This window comes from Lagenorhynchus albirostris, chromosome 6 (genome assembly GCF_949774975.1).
Source record: "Lagenorhynchus albirostris chromosome 6, mLagAlb1.1, whole genome shotgun sequence".
NCBI lineage: Eukaryota > Metazoa > Chordata > Mammalia > Artiodactyla > Delphinidae > Lagenorhynchus > Lagenorhynchus albirostris.
The window spans coordinates 67,155,147-67,175,741 of record NC_083100.1 but is presented as its reverse complement, the minus strand read 5'-3'; the positions used below and the strand labels follow the sequence as shown (position 1 = coordinate 67,175,741).

General features: G+C 38.0%; 1 protein-coding gene across 10 annotated transcripts in view; it reads right to left on the bottom strand.

Annotated features, from left to right (window-relative positions):
- The window catches only part of GRB14 (growth factor receptor bound protein 14), a 125,923-nt gene that overhangs the window by 54,037 nt on the left and 51,291 nt on the right, over positions 1 to 20,595 (bottom strand). The window contains exon 1 of one of the 10 annotated variants that reach the window (XM_060152762.1): positions 15,216 to 15,377. The exons of 8 other annotated variants lie outside the window; for them this stretch is intronic. In XM_060152762.1, coding sequence (XP_060008745.1) covers positions 15,216 to 15,278 — 63 coding nt within the window. In that variant the 5' untranslated portion in view covers positions 15,279 to 15,377. Of the gene's footprint in view, positions 1 to 15,215; positions 15,378 to 20,595 lie in introns of those variants that run through there. One more of the 10 variants, XM_060152764.1, reaches the window with a different exon arrangement.

The following is a 20,595-nucleotide window of genomic DNA, read 5'->3' as shown; positions in this document are numbered from 1 at the left end:
CTTTGTAATTTTCTACTTGAATATCTTTCTCCTCAACTGCACTAGCAAGCTCCTTTAAGGAAAATCTACATTTACTCACCATTTGACATGATATCCCAGGGACCTAGTCCAAGCCAATGTATGGCTTAATAAAGATCTTTGGAACAAATGAACTTTGTACCCCTGCAAAGCCTACCAAAATGTTTTGCACATAACAGGTACTCAATACATATTTGTAAATTTTAATTTAAAAATCTTTTCTGTCACGAAGTATATGATTGATTAAATTTTAATCCTCAGGAAATTAAAATTCTTCTCAAAGAGCAACAGATATACAATTTTTCTTATAAATAATCCTAGGTAAGAACTGGCTTAATATTGCCATTAGCCGGCAGTTCTGAGTTTTGAAGTCATTGAGGCAGCTGTGAAGTCATATGAAAAAGGCTATGAAAATACACTGCCAAAATCAGGTGCAAGCGTCTGAGCTCTCACTTCAATTCCTTAATTTTTCGGTTAACACATGTGGTTCATGAAGATCCCAAGATCTCTTTGGAATCTCAGTGTTTCCCATGATTGCATCTGGGTAGGCTGTTGTTTTTAAGTTTGTGCCTTCCGACAAATCTCAGTGCCAGACAATGGCTGAGATGCCAAGAAATGCCGTCCACCAGGCGGCTGTGGTTAACACTGACTGGGTCAAACACTGGTGGGTGCTCTTGCCAAAAGCAACATGAAGACAACCAGTCCTGAGAGGAAAAGAAGATCCGACCCCGGGGCTGCTCCTTCATGTGGAGCAATGATGAGCGGCCATTTCAGTGCCCTCAGAGGCCACTGCTCATTCCACGCCAGGAAACAGGGGGTTGGGAATGACCTGGTGGCCACGGGACAGGTTCCTGAGACTTCCCGACTACCCCATGCTTTCTTACAATAAATGCCCATCCCCTGGGGTAACAGAAGCATGCCTCTTATTTTTCATGCTCTAGTTTTTATATCAGAGGAATTAACAAATGAAAATCTGGAGACATTCTGAAGTCTAAGCCAAATTCAAGAAGAGGGCAAGAATAGAGTAAGAGGTAAAGTTGGGGAAAATGAAAAAGATACCTAACCAATTAGAAATGCCATTAATCTCTTCAGTTGATTTTGCTGCAAATTGGAAAGAAATAAGTTGCCAAGAACGGAGACACACAAATTTAGAAGGACGAGGCTAACTTAAATTTCTGGAATAAGTGCATGTACTCATTTTTTAAATTAATAACACCTGTTAGGAAAAAACAATACTTTTGTTTGAGCTCCATTTCAAACTCTTCTTCTTAAAAAATAATCCCATTTAATGCTGACATTTGTCCAAAATACACATTCATCTACGAACGATAAAAATTTATTTTGGTTGATCTTCCACAGCAGTAAGTCCCTGTCAGCTCTCAGATTTATTCAGTACTTATGAAAAATTCCTTATACTACTGATGGGGAGCCTTTGTTAAAAAATCTCATTTTTATTTCTATTTATTTCTCCTTGAAATATATGAAAAAGGGAAAGATAGTCTAAGCCTTAACTCTCTAGTAGAGTTGAATATGCCAAAAATATTAGTATACTAAACCTTCCTGTTTAAGAAAAAAAGTCAAGTCATAAGTAAAGATATTGATATAAGACTAGTACGGATTAAAACTAAGGTACAAACTTTTTTTTTTATTTTTTTTTGCGGTACGCAGGCCTCTCACTGTTGTGGTCTCTCCCGTTGTGGAGCACAGGCTCCGGACGCGCAGGCTCAGCGGCCATGGCTCACGGGCCCAGCCGCTCCACGGCATGTGGGATCTTCCCAGACCGGGGCATGAACCCGTGGTCCCCTGCATCGGCAGGCGGACTCTCAACCACTGCGCCACCAGGGAAGCCCAGGTACAAACTTTTGTGATCATGTAAAAACCAAATGGCAGGGCTGCTCTTAAGAATCATTGGAGTAAAATAGTGGTATCCTGTTTCCTCTACATACTGAAAGGTAAAAAGACACCTGAAGGTCATATAATCATGCTATTTAATAAAGGGATATTATACATTCCCAGTTCAGTGGCCCAAATCCCCACCTTGCTATATAAAGTAAAAAATAGGGTAAGAAGAATTCATAACAATTGATCCACGAGATCATTTGCAATTGCATGCCAGCAGGAAGAAATCCTGCCTGGACCCTAAAGAACAACAGGAACTTTCTTTGTCTCATCAATGAGCAGACACACTTGATTAGTAAGAAAAACATGCATTGATAAGATCTGTCTATAACATCCCACCAGCAGGAACAGAGAGAGCTCCCAAGGACAGCCAACAGTGTACACACAGGCTGTGTTGAGGAAGCCCTCAGTGTCACTGTAATCCTGACAATCGGAGCAACCTTGGCCTTCAGAGTGGTTTACAGCTTCAAAAACTGTGCCGGGAGCATATGGCATCTAGCAATGAAAATGTAATATAAAGACACAGTAGCCCCTGCAGAGAATATGCTGGAATGTGGGTGGAGCAGATCTCTGTTTTGGCTGACATCCTTATCAAGGCAGTTTATATACTTTATACCTCAAGTCCCCTAGGCTGCCCTCCATGAAAAGTGGAGGCAAGAGGTTAAAAAATTAACATAACGCATTTTGAAAGCAGTAGACACAACAATGTTGAAATACACAGAGCAAGAAATGGTTAACTTTTCAGAAAAGAAGTTTGAGGCCCCTAAAGCCAAGGGACTAAAAGAGATGAACTATTTAAAATATAAGACAAAGGCCATTTCTGAAAACACAGAGCTTGAATTTGAAAATCAATTCAATATGTATTGCTTTCTCCCCAAAGCACACATAGTATTCATCTGCTATAATCCCCGGAAATTCTGATTCTCAGAACAGATTATGTGGAAAGCTTCAGGAAAGCACTGGGCAGAGGCTAAGCGGTCAGCCTTTCTCCTCCTTCCTGCAGACCCAAGAAAGTGATGGAATGGGATGCCTCATTCCTTTCCAAACTGGATTCATCCTAGAATATGTGTAAAAAAACTCAGGGTTCTCATCTGGTCATTTGGCAATGCCACAGAGCAGAAAGGGGCATTGGACCCATCGGTAAGTAACTAGCTACTTAATCGCTTATCCTTTGTTTCTTCAGAGAAGAAAGGAGGCAAAATGGGATAATTATTCAGCAGGTAAAAAACGAGCACAGATTAAACATAACTATATGAGCAAGAATCCACAGGATGAAGTGAGAGACTTTTTTTTAGAAAAAGAAGAAAGAGCAAAAGGGAAGGAAAAAGACGGTTGGGCATGGTTATCTTGGGTGTCAAAGTTTCTATTTGGGGAGAATTTAAATTTGATTTTTAGATTAACTACATTTAAATACCACATTTAATATTTAATTAAATATTAATTCTTATTAATTAATATTTAATTTAAAATAATTTAAACACCATTATTTAAATACCAAGATCTTACCACAATGAAAAGTATACAACTTTTCAACAGAAAAATAAATGCATTTATTATATCTCTTAATTATATATATTGTTTAGATATAATTAATAGAAAATAAGAAACAAGGCCCATACAAATTTGATTTCAACTAGGTCCCAAAGTAAAGCTTATTTCTCCCACTCTTTAAAATTTTATCATCCAAGTACAGTAAGATTATAAAGCTATATTTTAATGTTTCAGATTTTTTTCTCCATTATTTTTAACAGATAGGCAATGTACCTAAATCAGTGAAATATTTTTATATAGAGGTCAGAGCAGCCCTGGATTTTTATGTTCTTCTAAATAAGGAATGTAGTGTCCTAAGATAAGAGGAGACAGTCTTAGATGTTTTGAATTAAGCAACTCAATATGTTCCCCTGAAGGGAAACGGCAAATAATACATTCATTATTACTTATTCGAAACCTCTAACAAAATGTTATATTTAAAAACAAAGACTGTTCCCAAAGATCCCAACAGCTCAAGAAAAGCTGTCGCTTCCATATTGCTATCCTTCATTATTTTGCTAGCTGTCAAATATTTATTAAGAGCAAAACAGTACATAGTTTAGAGAAATCAGGTCATAGGGAATCAAATTATCTCCATTGAAAGAGATATTCAACTACATATTTGAGCATGAGCAGTACATGTTCATTAACTCAAAATAGATATTGTCACCAATATCAGAATTACAGGAATTGATTGACATAAACAGGTCCATTTCATATCCATGAATATGCCAAAAATATGCCAAAAGCCCCTTTCAACTTTATTCCCTATAATCCTTTCCTTATTCTCTAACTCTGACCATATATTTTCTCAGTTTCTTGGAATAGCTATGCTCCTTCCTGACACAGGGCCTTTGCACCTACTACTGCTGCCTAGAATACTGTCCACCCACCTCCTATTTCTCATCCTTCAGATAAACCATTCATTCTGTGGGGAAGTTTTCAATGCTACTCCCAGTTTAGGTCCAGGCCCTTTGTTTCACGTATGCATATGTGCAACTACATAATTATTATCCATAAGCTTCTACTACTCAGCATGCTGCATGACACCAGGAATAATGTCAATATGTGCTTCCCATTGTGTCCCCAGCAGTCAGCATGGGGCCTGGCACAGTGTAAATATCCCTTTAGGGACGACTGACACCGTCATGAATGGCCTTATAGGAGACAATATTAGGGATTCCAAAACAGTAGCTTGGAAACCTCACAGAGTTTAAAAACCTCTAGGGAAGAAAGGACACACATGGGACCAAAGAGAAAACATAGGCAAGTTTTCAAGAAATCTGTGGACTGAACAAAGGTAGATAAGGTGACTTCTCTGGCCCATTTTAAGTCTGGAACTCTGAGAATTAAAAAAAAAGAAAAAGAAAGAACATCTGTGTGGAACAAGTATCATGAGCAAAGATACCAAGGACTGAAGAGGCAAAAAATACACATGGAACAGCACACAGACCACTGTCCTGAGATCAGAGGGACTGAGTTATGAGGAAGAGGTGAGGAAGCACAGGTGCACAGGTGCTGGAAGGTCCGTGGAGAAGCGTCTTTGCCCAGCACTGCTAGACACTGGTTTCTATCGGTGCAAACTAGCAAGGAGGCCACCTCAAGAGGGGATCCTTTTTAAGATACACAAATGATAAAGTAGCTTTTTTCAATGGTTGGAAATAAAGAATTCAATTTTAAAAAGACAGTTTTACCAGAATAAGATTACAAAGTGATAAGAAAATAATGATAAATAACTACATGGTGAGCTAATCATTTAGGAACAAATTCGGCTCTAAGTAATAGAAAAATCTACCCAACAATGGCTTATTAATCAAATTAAAGGTTTGTTTTTTTTTTCTCACATTTGAAACCAGAGGAGGATAGCTCAGGGTCTGGTGAGGCAGTTCCATCAAATGACCACGGATCCAGGCTCTTTCCACAATCCTCAAGGTCACAAGAATGAATCATCCCCACACCACCTCTGTAAAAACTCTGGACTTGTACACATTTGTAGGTCATTACATTTCAGCAGTAACCTTAGAGGGCATGCGGGGATAAAGAGATTAACTAATTCAGAGTTAAAGGACCTGTGTGGCTGGGGATCCATATAGATCTTCTGCAAGTTCTGTATGAATTCAAAATGCAAAGGTGAAGCTTTATGCTGTATGAATTCACTTCCCATCCAGCATCAGGCCCACGAGACCCAGTGTGGCCTTGCTACTGGAAATGCCCCAAACCTGGCATGGCAGGGGATTTAGCACTGTCCCACCTGACTGTCTAGATCAATGACACTGCCAAATCATGCCATGTCTAGGCTTCCGACCAAGAGAAGAAAGCCGGTCTGCAGGCAAAGGGGGGCCAAGAAAGTCTCCTTGAAGCCCCTGTGCTCTACTCTGTTCTTGACCCTCTCTGCTCTCCGTCTCAGGCCAAGAGCCAGGCAGCCTGCGCCTTCCTTGGGCTTTCTTTCTCCCTAGAGGATAGCAAGAAAGACCCTAACTCAAGCGGGTGTTCAATTTTATAAAGCAAGAAATCAGAAGCCCTTTCAGTGTGCTCTTACATGGTTAAAAAAAAAAAAAAAAAAAAGCAAAAGAAACAGCTCTAACTTCATTATAAAAGAAAGCAAACATTAAAAACTAAGCCTAAAAATATCCCAAACCATGGACGCACACATATACATATGTATATATTCATGTTATTTTAGGACCTAAATCCAATACGAATAATAAAGAGGGTCAGATCACAAATCCCACTCTAACATTTCCAGTGACTTCATCAAAGGAGCGTTCTCTGAAGCCTCAGTGTTTTTAAAACTCATGTAATTCCTGTGAAGATGCCAGTGCTGACTAATTCACCTTTGAAGTTTAAAAAACCCTTCACAAGTGCTAATGCTTATTCATATTCAAAGCAGAAAACCACTGGTCATGCTTATGTTGGACACAATGTTATTCCAGTATCTCATTTCAGTTTTTCAGCAGTCGTTTGTTCCCAGAATAACCATAAGACATGCCTAAGTGAAAAAGTTAATAACTGTTTCACACAGTGAGAAAGAAGGACAAGTTGGGGAGGGGTGAAGGGAGAAGTGTTTAGAAGAGAGGGGAAAACACGAGGAGAGGAAAGAGAATATTTATCAGAGTCCAGGACACATCAGACTTTTTATTGTTAATTCTTGAGCTGTCTGGCATCAACTGAAGCACTTTTAGGAACTACCTTGTTTCACTGATTTGTAAAAGCACACCTTCTCACATTTAACTTCTCTGTAACTTAGATGTAACTTACCATCAATGGTATGTCATAATTTAATTGGAAGCATATAAGATAATGATGCTTCTTGTAATTTAAGGTGCCGTAGAATCAATGAAATATACTATATTCAGTCTTTCTGGTACATCTGGGGGGTATTATTTTATGAACTTACCATGCAAACTATCACTTTCTAGATCTAACATTCCCATACTGTGATAGCACTAGGAATAACTGATTTATATCCATTTTTGTCATTTTACCTTTCCCTCACGTTTCTAAATATTTATTTTATATCAGTGCAAAGCATGTGCATCAGTGTAAAACATGTATATTCCTGTAAAAGAAATGGAATCAATACTGTTAGAATCATAAAATCCTAAAGGTTAGGACTCTTAGAAAACGTCTCCTGAAACCTTCTCATTCTACAAGTGAAGAAGCTGAGACTGAAGAGGACCTGACTTGCCGGGGGATCTCCAGCTGGTCCCTGGCAGAACCAGCCTGGGAACCCCAATCTCTGGGCTCCTACCTCATCCTGTTCTTTCCACTCTGCTTACCTAATTTTCATGCAGCTTTAAGCTGCTGCTTCGACACAACATCTTGCATTAAAGCATTAGATAACTAAAAACCCAAATATAAAGTTGCACGTATGTCCCAAAGCACCCAGCTTTTTGAATGTCAAAAAAGGTTATTCTTTGTGTTTCACTTTTTTTAGCACAACTTGCCAGAAAAATTGCATATATAGAAACAGCCAGCAGAGGGAGTCTTTATTTCTTGGTGCAAATAGAGAAAGAAAACAATGCTTTGAAAACTACAACTTTAACATACATAGAGGTACTGCTTAAAATAGTTGCAAGCTTCTAAAAAAATTAAATATATTTTTAAACATTCTTAACTATTTGAATTTTTAAGATAAATTATGTCTACATCTTTAATAAGAAGGGTTGGGGATGGGTTGGAGTGGCATATATGTAGTCACTTCAGGTGGTATATAATATAAAGTCCCCTTTCCTGCAACTCAAGCTGGAGATCCTCCTTGGCATTTAGAATGGTGATGTCAAAATCTTCTTCAAATCCTGATAGAACCACCCAAACTCATTTGACTTCTGAAACTATAAAATAATATTCCTGGTATTTCACAAATACAACTGAATGTATACGCCCAAATACGCAGGCTCAATTAGGAGGCTGTCAAGCATATAGGACAATGCTGTTTAGCCAAAATGGTTTTTTAATTGCTCTTTAGAAACTGTCTTAAGAGAAAGCATTTGTAATATCATACAGGGGTAGAAAATCTTTATCTTTCAGAGGGCTTAATACCCGAAATATCTGAAATAACCAAAAGACTTACTTCTTTTTTCTGCCAAAAGAGATTCTTATTTTCTAGGTTTGGCTTCGGGCGCTGGGGTACCGCCAAGGCGAGCCAGCCCTAAGACTGCTCCCCCCAAGCAAGAGTCTTAGACTGTTAATCAGCCCAGCTATTTTTAATCTGCCTTCATTGCCAAACGTGGACCAGACACTGTAGTTTGCAAACTAATACGAGACATGGCCCTCATTCTCATGGAGGTTCAGTCCAGGTGCTTGTGGCGATGGTGCACTCCGGAATCTGCTCTGGGATCAGATCCTACACCATGAGCTTATCAATGAGGAGTCTCAGATTCCTCATCCTGTAAAATGGGCAAAATGATGGCAAACTGATAGCACTCAATTCATAATAGTGACTATTATTATAAATTTTTTAAAGCACAATTAGTAAGTCCCAAGAGATTCCTATTGAGCTCCAAGGAGCTCTGACATATGGTTTACTCACTATATCTTTGAGGTGAGGTAAGACTGGAGTGTACAACGAGGAAACAATAGCTAGGAGGGCAACAGACAGACAGGTAAAAAAAAAAAAAGGTGAGATTTGTCTGATGAGTAGACTATAGGTGAAAGGCAAGGGCACTGCAGCCACGCAATGGAGCGCAGCTCTGCGTCACATGTGTGCCCATCAATTCTGACAGGCAGCCCCTGTGCAGGGCGGGGCCCACCTGGGCTCAGTCCTGACTTGTAGCACTGTGCTTTGGGTAAGACACTTAACTTCTCCAGGGCTCACTTTTCTCATCCCAGCCTGGGTTTGTCCACCAATCTTGTAGGGTTCTTATGAGGATTAAAGAGAGTGTAATCAGCGCTGAACATAGTATAGCTGTTTTTATTTCTACTGGTGTGGAGGGCAGGGAGTGCTCAAAATTACTCACAGGAACGAGCTGGGAGGGAGGGAGGGGGTGGAGACAGAGCTCATGAAAAAGCAAGGTGGACCAGCTGAGGTGGGCCCTGAGTGCACAGCTTATTACCACAAGGTATGCAATCCAGGAAAAAGGAAATGAACGCCACAGAGACACAAATGCAGAGATGGAAATGCCAATGACAGGTCGGTATCAAAAAAGCCCAATTTTGTTTTTTCAAAAATTGTGTTTATTCAATGAATAGTAATTATATCCCAACTTTGTACATTCCCTGTGCTGGGCACTTGAGTCTAATGATGATCAAAGATGACACAGCCCCTACCATCATATAGCTCACATTCCAGTAATGTCACCTCTGTCTACTGAAACAATGTCTTAACACTAGGTACAACTGTACCTCTTGCAAATATGTAAGCCAGAAGTCCCTGCCTGATATTCCCTAGGAGACTGAAAGAAGTAATCTAACCACCTATCTTATTCTATTTAAATCTACATTCCCAAATTTTTTAAAAAAATATTTATCAGCATATAAATGGATTAATCAGCATATAAATGGATTAATTTTTTTTAATTCAAATTAGAGTCTGTATACAGAAAGTAAGCAGAGGGAACAAGAATTTGAGAGGCATACTGTCTTTCGTTCCCTGGCTGCACTGTATCAAGGACAACTACTTTTTGTTTGATTCATTTGCTACAAGAAAACTTTTGAATAGCTATCAATACTTAATAGGATAGAGCCCCCACCCCCCAAAAAAATTTAAATCACAGTAATAGGGAGATTTTAAACCATTTATGAAACTAGTAACACACGCCATTCCCCAGATGAGGGGGAAAAAAAGAAATTCACATTTGTTGAGCTTCTACTACGTGTCAAGTCTTCTAAATATTTATCCTATTTAATCCTTGCAACTGTTCTGTGAGGAAGCATCATTATCCGCAAAACAGAGAAACTGAATTTTTGAAAGGTTTAAAAGAAGACACCTAAAGTCATAACACTGATCAGTGACAGAGCTGAGCTCAAACTCAGGGTTTCCTAGCTAAAACACACAAACAATCTCCACTACAGCACACTACGTAAAAAACTCACTTTTAGGGAAAGGAAACATTTTGTGAAAACACAAAATCCATTCATCTATATGGTACCCTTCCTGGGTGAATATGCAACTATGTTACCCTGTATAAAAATTAAAAGGGCAGAAGAAAGATCAAGGTTTAGGGAGAATGAGAGCTCCAGGTAAACAGCAATAATAGTACTCACTCCCACTTCACAACCACTTTCCAAGCAAGCCAGCCATCTAAACTCAGGTCACCATCTATGCATTCCATTACCCTCCCCTACACAGGAAATCTGCTCTCTCCCCACTTACTACACCTTCTACTATCTCCAATCAAGTGATAGAATACATTTGTTCAAAAAGCATAACTATATTCTATACCTGGCAAGACAATAATAAAAATCCAAGGGACAAATATTTTCTGCATGCCTAATACACAGGAGTCACTGACAGTGGAGACAGCTAGTTCCCCACCAAAAGCCATCCTCCCCATTTCCTAATTCTGGTGAGAAGGGCAGTGCGTGCAGGTCAAGGCCTACATTTCCTGGCTTCCCTTGGATCCAGACCACGTGACACAATCCTAGCCAGTAAGATATGATCAGAAGCTCCCAGTTATTCCCCAGTGGCACGTTAATAACTGGCAGAACTAGCCTGTATGCCCTTGGTTCTTCCCATTTTGTATGCCAGGAATGTGAGCCGGATGGCTAGCGATCTGCATTTATCTTTCCATAAAAGGAAAAGGGACCCACACTAAGGAAGACACAATAGAAAGCAGGAAGGAGCTTGGTTGCCTAAGGACATTGCTGGACGGCTACATTAGCCTGGGACCAATTCTTCTTGTAAAGTGAAAGAAAAATAAATCTCTCCCCTGTTTAATATGCTGTCATTTGAGTTTTCCGGTTACATGAAATTAAATTCAGCCTGTAACTGACAAAGCACTTTATTTAAAGGGTGTTTCCCTTAAAAATGTAAAAACAAATTTTGAAAACCAAATAATACAAGATATATAAAACATACACAAGGTCCATAGAAAAAACTAAAAGTCAAATATGAAAAGCCAGAAAGCTTAAGATACACACCTAAGGAGAGCTAATAAGACTTAAATATCATAAAAGGTAATAACAAAATTGATGTCACATGGCAGTAGTTACTGCACTGAGAAATGAGTCATAAAGGTGGATCCATGGACACTCGAGTCAAGACACCATTAAGACAGATGTAATAAGAAACAGTCTTAGAAGGTTTCCGGATGGTACCACAGCCTGAGCTGGGACACAGACAGTAACAGGATCCTGGAGTTGTCTACAGGTCATGGAGCACAAAACTGCGTGCAGAAGTACAGTGGGACAAGCACCAAACCCTGTTTGGAGCACAAGGAGAAAAACGATGTGCTGGAGTGGAGGCTTCATATGAAGCTGAGGAAACCCCCAAAGGTTTCAAAGGCCGCAAAGCACAGTGAATGCTACATTCGCTTGGACTGATTTTGTATGTATTTAAAAGCTTCTGGGCAAAATAGTGATATGATGATGATCTATATTCTTTCATTCTTTACAAAATTGTTTTTAGAAATTCACAGCAATAATTCTAATTGTATGAGGAGGGAAATGAATATAACAAACTATTCTCTTGTATAGATGGGGAATTGGATCTTTTGATAAATGGCATTGCTCCATATTATACTCATGAATTTTGGATTTTCAAATGATTTGAATCTTATAAAAAATATATTCTAAAAAGTATTCCTTTTTTCTCTGAGATTCTGGAAGACACGTTAGAATTCTGTGTGCCTATGAAAGTCTCTCATAATTGTAGTATGGCTAAAGAATGTAGAAATGCTTGGAAACAATTTGCAGAACAATTTTAATCTGACAGAGGTAGAAATCTTCCTACCCACAGAATCAGAATATGGGCATCTGGCCTTCAGACCTTCCAACCTTTATATAAAAAGAATGTGAATTTTATATTGCACTTAGTATAAGCCTTACAATGCTTGAGTTTTTGTTAACTCTCTGGGACCTTAAAATTGTTTCTTGATGTAATGAACGCTGGGTAAAACTGTCTTTCCATCTCTCTCTCATACTCTCTCTCTCTCTCTCTCTCTCTCGCTCTCTCGCTCTCTCGCTCTCTCGCTCTCTCGCTCTCTCTCTCTCACACACACACACACACACACACACACACACACTTTGTTGCTTACAATTGCTGTCTGAATAAAATGTTTTCTACACTAGAGCATATGGGAGTTGGTGGAGGTGCAGAGGAAGATGAAAAGATTTGCCTAAGCTAATTCCAGACTAGAAGTTGAATGGCAGTTATACACACCATGAGGCAATTTCATTAACATATTAATTTCAGGAGGTAACACATATCTAATAAGAGAAACACAGTGGAAGTCACAAGACCTAGATTCTATTTCTAGCTTTGCCATTGACCTTCTGGATGATCTTGCATAAGTCACTCAACATCCAAGAGACTCAGTCTTCTCATTTGAAAAAAAAAAGGCATAACCTAGTTATCTGAGAAAAATGCTATGAGGTGAAGAGCTCATTCAGAACACTTGATGAGGATGCGATCATTTCTGAGAGAGATGATAAAACTTTCTTCACTGGAACCTTGATTAACTAGAATCAAGGAAATCGGATCCTGATAGAATTAGAAAAAGTCAAAAATTTATTTCCAATTTACTTGACAGAGAGTCCACTGAACTAGTCTGTTCCTCAAAGATGAAAGTATATTTAATGTGCTACGAAAAAGATCCATACCATGTTAAGAGCCGTGTTTAAAGTTCAAGTTCCCAACCAATCTCAGGAGATCTTATGCCCACTTAGATCAGATATGCTTGCTGATAAGAAAATTACTCCCTAAAACTATTAAGCATTTTCAGAAATACCCTCAGCCTTTCAAATGATTAGGATTCCAGTTGACAAATTATTTTGCAAGAACCACTCGTTCAGGATGAGCCAACTCTATACCAAACCTGTGGAAAAGGCACCTAGGTTCTTTGGAAAATGAGAAGCTGCCCCAAAATACTGAGAAATGCTTGTATTAATTTGTATCATCTTAAACTATGGTGCATATAGAAAACAAGTTAATTACAAGTGTGGAATAATTTCCTATCTTAGAAAACAAAGGCATGGTGTGACCAGAGCAGATGGATATTTTTTAGTCAGAAAAACACCCAGTTTCTAAAATAAGAGATACTAAGATTTTCAGAACAGTCTTATCAACAATGGGTCCTCTGGGGATTAAACTGTTGGGAGAAAGAAATAGCATTAAGTATTTTCAGCAAATGATGCGCTAAATTATATGAACACTTAATATGTGTACCAACTGGAAAGCAATAACATGGACTTGGGCTTAGGGAATTTTGACTTATGTTAATTATTATAATAGAAACCTGACTAGAAGCTTATTATAAAAGAACCAAGAGAAATCACAATGATGTATCCATTGGCAGCTCAGACCTAACATCACTTATAATCACAGCTTTCCAGAGTAATCCTGTTTTGCTACTTACCAACCAGTGCTGGGTGTTATTTTCTAGCTAAGTTTTACTCATACAAATTTACTCATACAAATTTCCCCTAGACTAACTGCTCCAAATCCTTGAAAATGATAGCATCTTCTTCTAATGTTTTATACTCTAATAAGAAATGGTTTAAATATTTTATTATACTTATGAAAATTCAAAATATATTATTTGAGTCACAGAATTATAGACACAAATAAGACTGAAGAGAGCATTTAATGCAAATCTCTCCACTATTATATTATAGGTGAGAAAGTAGTGACTCAGAGAGTTTAAATGACTTGCCCAAGATCACACAGCTAGGAAATGGAGAATTCAGATGGCATGCTTTCCACCACACCAATATGTTGTGCAAAAAAACCACATGATGAAAATTTCTTGGTTAATCCAAAGAAATTATTATTAATTAACTGGATAAAGAAGAATTATTAACTGGATAAAGAAGAATCCAAACATAAGGATATAGATTTGATATACGCTATTATACGTTTTCACATTGCCAGTGACTCAGGTAATCTATATGGTCATTATTAATGTACTACTAAGTCTACATCAAAATAAAGACTCCAGCTCAATGCAAAATATTTTTAATTAAATTTGCTTAAGATGAAAGAAAGACATCAAGAAAGATAAGAACAAATGTTGGCAAAATTATCATATACTGTTTTACTGCCAAGTAAAATGTCCCTGGTGAATAAGTAGTCAACTGGATAAAAAAAAAAATTAAAAACCTAAAACTTAAAAACAATGAAAAGAGACACTTCTTTTAAAAGACACCCTAATTGTAAGATTTGTCATTTTCAAATAAATTAAACCATGACCTTTGACTTAATGAAATACACTAATAGTTAACCATTAAAAGTCAGGTACGGAAATAAACATTACAGTTTCTAGTGTCACCAAAACCATTCAGAAAGCACAGTGTCAAAATGTGTTTTGGTGCTTTTTCTTTGCTATACAACAGATTTGATTCTTTAAGGATTTCAATACACGGTTCTTATTTGGTATATTTACAAGAGAAGTTTAGTATATTCAGCTTTACTTAAATGCTACATCACATGGTGTATTTATTACCTTATAAAATACGATGTGGCAAGTAAGACACAGAAATAAACTTTACAAAAAACTAACAGACAAAATATTTCACACACAGGATTGACTGCATTAATAATTAACAGAAAGCCTTTTCACAAGGGAACTTAATGGAAAGTTTTTCTTAAGCAAGTAAGCAGAAACTCAATAGAAATGGGTAGAAAACCAGAGGAAAAGAAACTGGTGCCATATGTTTTAAACAGTAAAACAATTATATCGTCCATTCAACAATGAAGATGGATGTATCACGAATTATAGTGAAACAAAGAATCTGCTCCTTAGTAAACAAATATAAAACATAATAGCTAGCAGATTGCCTATTGAACTAAAGGCAAAGAGGCCTGAAGTTACAGTAGAAGGGGAAAAAAAAAAGAAAGAAAAATCTTCAATACAGTCTCTATCACAACGCCCTGAAATCGAGACCAAACTACTTTCACATGGAGCTTTTCGTACTACAGAGATGTTCTGGCCCAGCTTTTTTTTTAATAGTCTAATTTCAATAATCTATCCTTTAATCACCTATAGCCTCAATGAATTATAGCCTCTCTCAGGATATGTAACGAAAGTTTCCAACACATTAATAAACACAGTAACAGGAAATTAAAAAACAGCAAGAAAAAGAAAAGAAAAAAGGCAGAAGTCACATACCCTTTTCTGTAGAACTATGGGCGTTATTGCAGGCAGAGTGACTCTTCTTGCACTCAAACTCATGCCTGCTCTTCTTAGAGTGATCCCCTCCCGTAGATCATGGACGAAATGAAAGAAATCTTTTACAGTTACTCCTTGGGAATCTCGGGGCTCAGTGCAAAGAAACAACTAGGAAAGTAATAAATGTCACTCTGCTTATGTGATTCCAATCTACCAAAGCCAATTAAGGATGGCTGCGGGACAGGACAAGGCAGCAACCAATCAAAGCCCAGAAAACTCCGCCTTTGTCCTTGGAAACACATTCTGATACTTTTGTTTATGATATTTAAAGAACCAGATTAACAGCCATCTAGTTCACTTAACTTTTTTTTCCAAAACAGTGCAATTCAATGCCATTCTTTGTTGACTAGGCAGTTATGTCTTTACTTTACTCAAACATTTCAACATATGGCAGATAAGAAACTGTTTACATTGGTCTATTTAAAGTGTATAAATATGCAGATGCACTAAATTTACTTATGCTACTCATAAAAGTGATAAATGGGTAGATTGAAACATATTATATGAGGCACAAAAAATAATCCTGAAGTTAGAATTGGTCCAAAGGTGTTAAACTTTACAAGTCATAATAAAAGGATTTTAATATATATTTATGTACTTCGTCTCCTAAACAGCTAAAATTTCTGTATTATGGACCTTTTAGCTGTCCTTGAAGCTACACACTTAACTATTCCTGCTAAATATTACCTTAACAATCAACCTAAATAATACTGTTAAATATAAATGAGGCATTAAACTACAACGTATGAATTGCAAATGCTAATGTTTTTTAAAAGCACAGATCTGTGTAATTGAGCACATTTCATTCAATTCAAAGCATTTAAATAAGCATGCTCAAAGCATTCTCAAAAGTTTAACAACCATTTTGCCTTTTTTTCTTACAATAACTAAAAATTGTATTCCAGTATTTTCGAGGGTTGGAGAAGGGTCCATTTCTGGTTAATGAGAAAATTTTCAATAATGTCTAAATAAAGAGTAAGAGAAACACAAAAATGACAAAAAGTATTGCAATATTAAAACTAATCTGAGTTTTTATATTATAAACTCCCTTTGGACCGATTCCTTAACAAGCACCTACTCAGTGCTCTTCAACCAGGACACAGAGAATGACATGCTGCGTTCAGCTTGAGGGAAGCTCCCTGTCACTTCTAGATCACAAAGTGGTTGTCGTAGTAACAGGGCAAAATGCGAGATTCTCGGCAACTCAGATACAAACTTTCCATTTCATTATCTAGACTGCTACTGGGCAGAGTTCATTTGGGTGTGTTTTATATGCACGGTGATCTCATATTCCTCAAAAGAAAAAAAGAGACACTACAAACTCTAGGGTTCCCTACTTTGAATTTCAAAACCTACACAGCTCGCTCACAATGGCAGCTGGGGGGGAATTCACTTAGTAAAAAAGTCACAGGCAGATCTAATTTGTGGGCATTCATTTTATTCTTATCCTACTAGGTTTATCATGGTCTTTTAAAATAAAACTACCAACAAAAATCTACTAATACTGGGAGGGGAGTCACCATTTGTGAAGGAAAAGATTTTGGTTTAACCTTGAGTCACTTTTTTGGCAGGCACACAATAACAAAGCCCATGGTTACTACATAATTTCAAGTTTATTATCTACAATTTTTCTTTCTTCTTTTCTCAATTTAGGCTTTGAATATTACAAAGAAGTGTTATCTCTGGTCTCAGAAAGGGTTCCACCATAATCAAAGCAATTCATTCCACTAAATCATGAGGCAAAGAACCCACTATGTGCCAGGCAGTGTGTTAGGTGATAAGTACATGCTAATGAGTAAGATATGGTCACTGCTTCATAGTGGAATAGAGATACTCATTTTTAAATTAAAAATCACATTCAGTAAAGGGCTGAGTCTCACTGTGATTAAATGCCAAGTACCAGGGGTGCACCAAGTTAGAAGAAACTACACATCAGAGGTGAGATCACGGCAGGCTTCAAGGAGGAAACGACATTTGCTTTGAAAAGTGAGTAAGAGAAAAGACTATGCAGAACTTGATAACTGATGGAGATACAGAGTGAGGTTCTCAAAGCCGACTGCAAGTTTTGAAGTCTAGGCGAATGGGGAGTCAGAGATGCTGTTTTACATCACATGATAGAGCTTTTTAAACACCAAAATGCATCCTTCAAGTCAAAACAATGTCCAGGCTCTATATTCATTACAGTGCAACATACCTGTCCTTAAAAACTATTCTACAGACAATGAACTGCTGAAGTATGATAGGTCATCTCTTTGGAACTCTTGAAAAGCTGAAGTTCATAAATTTTCAGTGAAAACCATGAAGAGCGAAATGTGGCATTTTGTGACTCTATGTTGCCAAAAAGGTCTTTGAAAAAAACTCAAATACACTTTTCACAGTCAGCAGGCTGAAAGACTAATGAGACAACACTCACACTTAATAACAGGCAGAGTCTCATTTTTCAGCGATCTTTTCCACGTGTTCCTAGTGACTGCTTTATCTCACTTCCTAGTTATTGTAGACACTGATTCAAAATTTAACTTGAGCCCATGCTTTTTTTTTTTTTTACCATTATTATAAATGGCTTGCACCACTCACTAACCTTGCCACCTGAGCCTTAATTTCTTCAGCTGCTGCTAAATGGGGATAAAAAGCTATGGTCAACAATTTGGGGATTGCTATGAGGATCAAGGATATCAGTTTTGTGTATGGTCTGGAAGAGCCCAAGGCAGGTGATGAAAAATACTCCGTGAACTGCTCCTGCAGAGGACTGGGCCTAAGATGCATTCTCCTTAGACTGTATCACAGATCATTATTTACAAAATTAATTTTTTTTTTTTTTTTCAGTATGCAGGCCTCTCACTGTTGTGGCCTCTCCCGTTGCGGAGCACAGGATCCGGGCGCACAGGCTCAGCGGCCATGGCTCACGGGCCCAGCCGCTCCGCAGCATGTGGGATCTTCCCGCACCGGGGCACGAACCCACGTCCCCTGCACCGGCAGACGGACCCCCAACCATTGCGCCACCAGGAAAGCCCTACAAATTAAATTTTGATATAACAGGGTTGCAAACAATATAGCAAGGTCAACAATGAAATACTATAGAATAGCACTGTACATTATTTTGTTCTTTGCTCAACACTGATAGAACAAGAGAGTGAATTTTGTCGCTCAAAATATGCATATCAAAGTTTCAATGTGAATTAAGAATAACACAAAAATAATAAATAATAAGTATTATGATGATAATTAATAATATTTAAGTGAGCACCCAGTATGGGCCAGGCATTGAGCTAGTTTTCATTGAATCCTCATGACAACTCTATGAAGCAGGTACTAGCTATTTAATAGATGAGGAAACTGACGCCAGAAGAGCAGAAGGCTAAAAATGGTCTCAGATACAAGAATATATTGCAAAAACTTATCCAAATCCACGAAGTACATAAGTCAATCAGCCAAGGTGAAAACCACATCTGGCCCTCTCCAAGATACGCTACTATTCTACTCTACAATATTCTCTCCCACATTGTACTATATAATTTGATGTAGTATTAGCATAAAATGTCATCTTCATACCACCCTTGTTTCTGATGTTCCTAAGCATTTGTTTTACTAACTCACCTAATAAATATGCATAGAGGGCCTTACTATGTGTAAAGTACTATGCTATTTGCTATGGGGAATTCCAAGTTGATAACTCCTGCATATCAGAGGAGCTGACACATGGCAACATGTCAACACTTGGTCGAAGCAGTGCACAAGGTGGAATCTGGGCAGAAGAATGCAACCTAAGCACCAGCCAACGTCTAGGTTCCAAGCCTGCCTTTCAGACCTCTTCTCCCACTCAACATGAACAGAAGCTCCTTGGAGCTCCCTGAAGCACGTTCGAGTTCCACCTCTTTTTTTGTAACGTTCACTCTCTAAAACCCACAAATCTTTTAAGGCCCAAGACCAGTCCCACCTCTTCTGAAAGTTTCACTGATCTCTCATCCTTCAAGCATCTCTCCTCTTTTTTCTTTGCACATACTACCTTAGAACTGAGAGGTAGAAAAGGAGGGAGTGACAACAAACACAGAGTGCCTGTCAAGTGTTAGGCACTTTACATATGGTATTTCATTTTATTCTAACAAACCTGTATAGCAGGCATCATTTGTTCCCATTTTACAGATTCAAACCATATCTGTTTTTTCCAGACTATCTCTTTACCCTTCATTATATACCAGTTTAGTCAAGCTTCAGCTACTGTTTTCTATGTGTGAGCACCTTATATCATTTAGAATGTAGGCTCCCTGAAAGTAGGGACATGTGTAATTTCCCTTTAACCATCACTCTGTCACCCCAAGTGGCTTTATACATGGGGGGGGGAATGCTATAAGGCACAAGAATGCTTCTTGATTACTAATTCCTAAAAATACTTCTTCAGCCAACCAATCAACCAGTCTCCTGCTTTACACAAAACACAACTTGGTTTGCCCCTCCATTTTCCTCCTGTATATTGTGCTATTGTGCTACCAATTTGGGGTAGCTCATTGCCCCTCCATATTCATTAACTCCCCCAAAGATAAAGATCAAAATTGACCCCTCCAAGAAGTCATTCCTCCATCTAAATTATATCATTCCTTGTTTTGTACTTTTTTTTTAGGACTTAAACTTTTCCATTCCTCATACCTTTCTCTGCACACACTAATATACTGCTTTGATAACTAATAAATCCTTTCATAGGCCCCAGTTGTTTGTCTAAGGAGACTATAATCCTTAAGTGTGGGACCCAGGATTTCATCTCCTGTGCTGCTCCCAGAATACCTAGCAGGATGCTCTCTGTACACAGTAGGCATCACGTTCACTCACAATCAATGTGGAAAGACTAGTCACTCCGGTTACATGGTGGACAAGCCCCCTTTCTCGTCTTAACAGTTGCTAGCCTTATGATTTATTCTGAACAAAAGCACACAGTCTTCTTCACAGGATCATTTGGATATTCTTTTGCCATCTGACATAGTTCTGTTAGTGGTCAGTAGTGTCGACACTAAATTTAACTGTTGTCCTAAGAACACCCGTTTTAGAAAAATCTTAAAATATTTGGTTATAGCATTTAATAGCAATAAACAGTCTAGATCTTTAGACACAAACTCAGTACCTCTAGTTCTATCAGCTCATATTACTCAAAGACCTTTTGCTTCTCTAGGTATACGACAGGGCATCATTCTTTACACTTGATGGGCCTGATCTGACCTTCCTCTATCCTATTTCTCCCCCTCTACTCTGACAGTTCCTTCCTTCCATCAAAAATGTCTAGGATTTCTTTTTTTTCATATTTATTTATTTTATTTATTTATTTGGTTGC